The sequence below is a fragment of the Sinocyclocheilus anshuiensis genome, unplaced genomic scaffold (genome assembly GCF_001515605.1).
Source record: "Sinocyclocheilus anshuiensis isolate Anshui unplaced genomic scaffold, SAMN03320099.WGS_v1.1 scaffold626, whole genome shotgun sequence".
Taxonomy (NCBI): Eukaryota; Metazoa; Chordata; class Actinopteri; order Cypriniformes; family Cyprinidae; genus Sinocyclocheilus; species Sinocyclocheilus anshuiensis.
The window spans coordinates 266,597-273,694 of NW_015544167.1; the positions used below are offsets into that span (position 1 = coordinate 266,597).

The 7,098-nt window shown below is 37.5% G+C and overlaps 1 protein-coding gene across 1 annotated transcript in view; it reads left to right on the top strand.

Annotated features, from left to right (window-relative positions):
- lrrk2 (leucine-rich repeat kinase 2) overlaps positions 1-7,098 on the top strand; it is a 46,712-nt gene that overhangs the window by 13,360 nt on the left and 26,254 nt on the right. The window contains exons 16-23 of the mRNA XM_016496028.1: positions 397-536; positions 628-756; positions 831-1,001; positions 2,548-2,812; positions 3,932-4,114; positions 4,248-4,456; positions 6,100-6,350; positions 6,508-6,656. Of these exons, the coding sequence (XP_016351514.1) occupies positions 397-536; positions 628-756; positions 831-1,001; positions 2,548-2,812; positions 3,932-4,114; positions 4,248-4,456; positions 6,100-6,350; positions 6,508-6,656 (1,497 nt within the window). The remainder of the gene's footprint in view (positions 1-396; positions 537-627; positions 757-830; positions 1,002-2,547; positions 2,813-3,931; positions 4,115-4,247; positions 4,457-6,099; positions 6,351-6,507; positions 6,657-7,098) is intronic.

The following is a 7,098-nucleotide window of genomic DNA, read 5'->3' on the forward strand; positions in this document are numbered from 1 at the left end:
TTCAGGAGTTCATGTAGAACGTGTTTCTGTGTTCCACTATGCTGCTTTTCCATAGTTGGTCTATGTAAACATGCGCTAAACTGACATGTTTGACCATTGCGCTCTTGTGTCACATATTGTGTGATGATATTTAATGTTTAATTTCATTTTAAAACTCACAAAGATTACTTGCGTATTGTATGATGTAGAATAAGTCGTGAAAATGTCTTGAACACAGACCGTATTTCAAGCGTTTAACCAAAAACCCATTCACTTCAGGATGATGGAACTGGAAGTGCTAAAAATTCGTTTTTTGAATTTTGGCTTACAAAAATATGTCATACCTGCAGCACACTATTGGGCATGTAAACATTTGAGCACAACTGTATATTAACTGAAAATCATCACCCTTTGTAGAAATTCACTACTGGGGTCTTAGTCTTCTGTTTCACCTCATCTCTAAGAAGAAGCTCTCTCGTATGATGGTGCCTGTACTGGCCTCAGTTTTGGTCAGCTCTGTACGGCAACACAAAGAGGACACAGTCATGCTTCTAAAGGTAGCTCAATACAGTTATTACCAGTTCATAGTCAAAAGGTTTGTTGTTTTTGATGTTTTTTTTGTTCCTAACAGTGTGTTTTGGTCATAAGGGTCTTCAGGCGGCGTGGAAGTTGTTGGACACCTGCTCGAGTGCCGCAGCGTGGCTGCAGAAAGAAGCCTTCGAGAAAGACATCTTCCAGATCCTGCGGGAAAAGACGGCAGACCAGCGCCGAGATCCAGTAAGAAAATGAAACCAAAAGTTCTTAAACAAGTCAGGAACCCCTGATAAACCCTACATTTTGTTCTGCTTCAGCTGCAGGGAATGAGTTGCCTGTGCCTGTCTAAGATGGTGGCGGACAGTGAGATCCTGTACACGCTGCTGGAGAGAGCGTGTGAGGACGGTGATGTGGACATGGCAGAATGTTTCATCCATCTGGGTGCTGACATCAACAAGAAAACAAAGAGCGATTCACTTATATATCAGGTGTGATATATAAACTTCAATTCCTTAAAGGGACAGTTCACCCAAAAATGATAATTCTGTCATTGATTACTCACCCTAATGTTGTTCCGATCCCGTAATGGTGTGTTCACACCTAACGCAAATTTAATTATTCGCACGAGTAGATTACATACAAAGTCAATGCAAAGATGCGAATAGAGGTGAATTTGCGGCAGATGACGCAAAATGCGCAACGCGTTTGCCGCAAACGCGCTATATTCGCCTCAATCGCGTCTTCTGCGCAAGTTGAAAAATTTCAACTCGAGCGGAAAATTCGCATAACGCATTGTTGCATAAGGGTAAGCCAATCAGCGCTGGAGGTGGTGCTCATCCAGGCACAGTTCCTGGAGAAGATGGTGAAATTCACAGTTTTGTGCACCGTGAACCCAGACACGTCGGCGTTTAGCTTTCCGGCGTATTTGGGACTTCCACAAAAACAGGTACAAAGCAGCGATCGTAGTGATGTGAAAAAACATCCCGTGAGTAATCAACCATGGTATCGCTGCTTTGTACTTGTTGTGGAAGTCCCTAAAATGCCGGAAAACGCAGACGTGTCTGGGTTCACAGCACCATACAGAGGCGCACACAACTCGGTGAATTTCACCATCTTCTCCAGACTGCTACAATAATGCCCTCCTCCATTTTCTGATACAACCAGACGTGTCAATAAGCTCTTCGCTGAACGCGTCAGGTGAATTTTCTGCTCGAGTTGAAATTTTTGAACTTGAGTGGAAGATGCTAATATCGTGTGTTCGCGGCAAAACGTGTCGAGCATTTCGCGTCGCCTGGTGCGAATTCGCCTCTATTCGTATCTTTGCATTGACTTTGTATGTAATCTACTCGCACGAATAATTAAATTCGCGTTTGGTGTGAATACACCATAAGACTTTCATTCATCCTCGGAACACAGTTGAAGATATTTTAAATTAAATCCGAGAGGTTTGTGTCCCTCCGTTGACAGCCTAAGCAACTTTCACTTCGAAGGCCCAGAAAGGTAGTGAAAACATCATGAAAGTTGTCCATGTTACTCCAGTGAAGAAAATCCTGAATATAGTCATTATTTTTGTTTTTTTGGCGCAGAAAAAACATTCCTGTCACTTAAGAAAATTACAGTTGAACAACTGGAGTAACACGGAGTACTTTCATGATGTTTTCACTACCTTTCTGTCAACAGAGGGACAGAAACCTCTCGGATTTGATTTAAAATATCTTCAGTTGTGTTCCGAGGATGAACGAAAGTTTTAGGGAACTGGAACGACATGAGGGTGAGTAATTAATGACAGAATTTTCATTTTTGGGTGAACTAACCCTTTAATTCTTAAAGGAATAGTTCACCCCAAAATGAAAATTAGCCCATAATTTGCTCAGCCATTCTAGATATGTATGCCTTTCTTCTTTCAGATGAACACAATCAGAGTGATATTAAATCATATCCTGGCTCCTTTCTTTCAGGAAAGCCTGACTAATATATAACTGGACTTTGGTTGTCATTCCTAGCTGTAAAGAACAGGTTGCTGTGTTTGTGCAGGTTTGTGATCGAGGGGCTCCTCTGGCTCTGCTGGAGCTGCTGGTTTCTGCAGGAGTTCATGAGCAGCAGTTACGTGGAGCTCTGAGCGTATGTGTCAGGAGGGGCGATGACCCTGCCATCACCCTCCTGCTCGGCCGTCTGGGGCTGGACCACGCCAACAACGCCCTGTGCCTCGGGAGCTTCCGCCTCAGACAAATGAAAGCGTCGTGGCTCAGCGCTCTGCTCTCTGAACGCAAAACTCAGTCTCCAGTCACCAAGAAGAACAGTGAGTCTGTTCACATGATCTGAGAGTTGTCACGTACATGTTCTGGGGCCATGACCACATTTACTTCAGTCTGGCTTTGTTTTCTCTATAACAATTTCAGAAAATTTCTTCAATAGAGATTACCCTGAACTAAAAAAGTTATGAGAATCTAAGAAAAAAAAAAAAAGATTAGAATATCAGAAAAAAGGTTAAAACTGTTTATTCTCTATCACACCTCAAAAGTAATGTAGTGTATATGACTAGCAAAGTATAGCATGCTTTTAAAAACAGTATTTATTATAAAAATAACATACTTTACATGAATATAATTAAGTATGAGCTGAATGTAATATTTTTGGATACTTAATTGCATATTAATGCAATAAAGTTAAAATATATTAAATTTATGTTAAGTTGGACTTAAGTACATTTTTATATGTAATTTCATAATTCTATTGTCTTTGAAATAAAGTGTACTGCCAAATGTACTGATAAGTATTAATAAATTAAAATATAATTTAATGTAATTTCTATTGAAACCTGTATGTCTTGTATTTAAACATTTATTTTTAATTACACATTTCTAATAATGAAGTTGCAATTTGGTACATAAAAATCTGTAACTTGAAATGTTGTATTGAAAAACACACTGGAGGTAAAATTCTAGTCAAGTACTTTACCTGTACTTTAGTATGTTAGTCAACACTAACTAATCAAAATAAGTGTACTTTAAAGAACAACAAAAGATTATTAAAACATAATGATTGAAAATGTACTTTAAAATAAAACTTTCTATTTGACATTATTACAAAGTGCACTTTTTAAAAGAGTGCAAAGGAAAAGTCACAATACTGTGCATACATCTTTTGCATTATTTTGCTTTATAAAAACGTTCACAGAAAGTGCCAGTTTAAGGAATTCAAGAAAATTTGATCCCCCCAATTTAAAATTTGCCAAGTTGAAATCACTTGTCACTTGATGGTTTCTAGTAAAACATATGGCATATATAACATCTTGGTTATTTTCAATACACTGATATAACTTTTTTTGCACTTTATACTCAGTATGTAGAGAATTTAACTCTACATTACTAAAATTAGCCTGACTGTTGTCGGTAAATCTTGTCCTTGTATTTTTAAGGTAAAGGTCAGCGTTTGGCCAGACAGTTCTTGTCACTCCAGAGGAACAAAGGGTTTGTGGGAGTTGGTAGATTACGGAGTGATGCCAGCACATCAGAATATTTCACAGATGAGGAAAGTGACGAATCACACATTTCCTTAGATGAAAGCTTGGTCTTCATGTTTCATAACATGGAGAGTGATGGTAAGATGGTTCTCACATACTGTAAATAAACAAGTCATTTCATTGGATGTGGGTCTTTTTTTGTTGCCTTTTCAATCTCGTTTTATGTTTTATTCACTTGTTAAATCTGTCTGTTTTTGTTTTAAATGTACAGGGCAGGGTTTCATGGAAAGCTCCACTCCTGGCGCTTTCCCTCTGGCCATAGACAAAGAGCCCATCCGTCTGCTCGACCTCTCAGGGAATGAGCTGGGCAGTCTGTCTTGTTTGATGGGTGCGAGCGCTCTCAAACAGCAGATTGAAAGCCTTCTTCGGCTTGATTTGAGCGGCAACAGTCTATCAGAGCTTCCCAGTGTTCTCTGTCAGGTGTGTGGAAACATTTTGTTATTAACATGAAACAGCACTCGAAACCCATTCGGTAATGTGCAGTCACAATGATTCTTTGAACATATTAGTTATTATCAGTTCTTGTATTATGAACTGAATCAGAACAAATTAAATTAGGTTAAGTTCCCTTATGGCCAAAGTATACATCGGTTTGTACATGCACTTGAGGGTCAGCGTACAGTGCATGTGAGTGTACACGTGACACAAATTTCGTCACTAGAATAATACATGCATACATACTGTACATACACCATGCGATTTTTGTAACCACGCATACTTTGTATGTGAAGGGCGCACATGCTCATTGACGTGGTTTTCCACTTATCAGTTGTTCCACAAGGTGGCAGCACTGGCCTGGGCCGTTGTTTCACGGTAGAAAACGAACTAAAGAGACGGAACATTGACAAGCGCTTGTGTGAGGGGGTGATGAGAGAGCCACAACTTTAGTGTAAACGAGTACAATGACATTTGTATCGGTCATTACTTCTGGAGAAAAACAGCGCAGACATTGGACAAAGATGAAGCTTTCTAGAGCGCATGTGTCGACCGTCTGCGTTCGCGCACAATATCAAATGGAGTATGCTTTGAAAGGCCCTTACTTTAAAACAATATACTTAAGTGTGAATTTAATGTAATGTTGATGGACACTTAATTGCATGTTAATTGTGATTACATAAAATTTATTATAGTTTAAATTTAGATTAAATGCAATTAGCTGAACTTCAGAGTGCTTTCTGACCCACTTAAGTAGGACTTGAGTACATCTTTAATTGCTATTTCATTAAAATTAATTATTTTGTCTTTGTAAAATGGTTAGTTTATTGGCGAATGTAACAACAAGGATTTATAGTCAACTGAAATATACTGTAATGTAAATTCTATTGAAACTTGTGTCATGTATTTAAATATATTTGTAATTCCACATTTTAAGTTGCAATTTAAAGTATGATTGAAGTACTTTTAAAGTATATTAACTTGTAATCAAATAACATTCTGTTGTTAAAAATATAATCAAGAGTATGTGGTTCAGTTGGTTAGTCAGTTACATCAAAACAAGTGTGCTTCCTTAAATCACAACAAAAGATTATCAAAACATGACTTAAAATGAGCAGTAAAACTGCACTAGAAAGAAACTGCACTTTTTACAAGTGTACTTAAGTGTTCATGCAGGTGGCCTTTTATATCATTAACATTATCTGGAATTACAGTTTTTTTTTAATCCTTTTAAGATTTGAAGTGCAGCACACGTGAACATTTAATCAAATTAAGTGTAACAAGTATACTTTTTTCACGAAGTAACTAACTTTGTAACTTGCATTGATTTACAGGATTATGGTGTTTTCTTTTCTTTTTTTGTACCAAATAAATACTTCTTTAATTAACTGTATAATCTAATTATATAGTATCTAGTAAATATCTAGTTATAGCTAGTAATCTAGTTATCAAAGTACATCTTGAATGTGTGTTTTGTTTGTTGGTTTGTCCGTTTTGTGTTTTTGATCGTTGATATGGATCATCATTTAATCTGGTGATTATTTCTTAACCATACTCAATACATATTTCCCAACAATTTATTAAAAGAGTTTTTGTGTGTGTGTGTGTGTGTGTTGTTTTTTTTGTAGCATTTAAGAGGTCTTACCCGTCTAGATCTTCAAGGTAACCAACTACAGTCACTTCCTGTGGAGCTCCTGGGTTTACCTGCACTGAGCACGCTCAATGTTTCTCGCAACTGCATTGGTCCTCTTCTGCTGCTGGACCCAACTGTGTGCAGTCCAGCCTTACGCCAGCTCAACTTGTCCTTCAACCAGATCACCGTCTTCCCCTTCCAGCTGGGGCAGGCCATGGACAGACTAGAGGAGCTCTCGCTGGAGGGGTAGATCATGAGATAGTAGTATTTCTAGAGCGCTGGTGTACTGTAATATCTTAAATGTATTCGTATAGTTTTCTTATTGGATATACGTAAGTTGAAAAAAGGTTGCATTCACAAATGGAGAGTAAATTATTGACAACAGATTTTTTTCTTCTTCCAGCAATCAGATATCAGCCCTGTCTCTTCCGCTCCGCCTGGCTGAATTGAAAGTTTTAGACATCAGTAAGAATCAAGTTAAAATAATTTCAGACAACTTCCTCACTGAATGTCTCAAGTTGGAAACTTTCATCGCTTCAGTTAACCAAATCAGTAAGTTTCCTCCTCTTTACTCTATTAAAAATATTTGTGTTTGTAATCTTTTATCAAAATATAATGACTTGAAACAACAACTTTCCTTTTTGGCTGACAGCAACTAACCTACATAGGCTGTTAATGTTAATGTTTGTCAGTAGGCAAATTGTTTTAGCCCAGTATTATTTTATTATTATTTATGTGCTATTTCAGTGTTTATTAATATTTTGAATTTGCTTTTATTTTAATATTTTCAGTTTTCTTTTTATTTCAGTTTTAATCATTTGTTTAGGTGTTTTTATTTTTTTATATTTATACATACTATATAGGGCTGCACGATAAATCGCATGTGATATTTAATGCGCATCTTATCAGTAAAGCCAGTTCTGTAATCAGCGGTAAATCTCCATCACCTGCGGGCTTTCACATTGAGCAGCATTAACTACACAGAGCCGTTGTT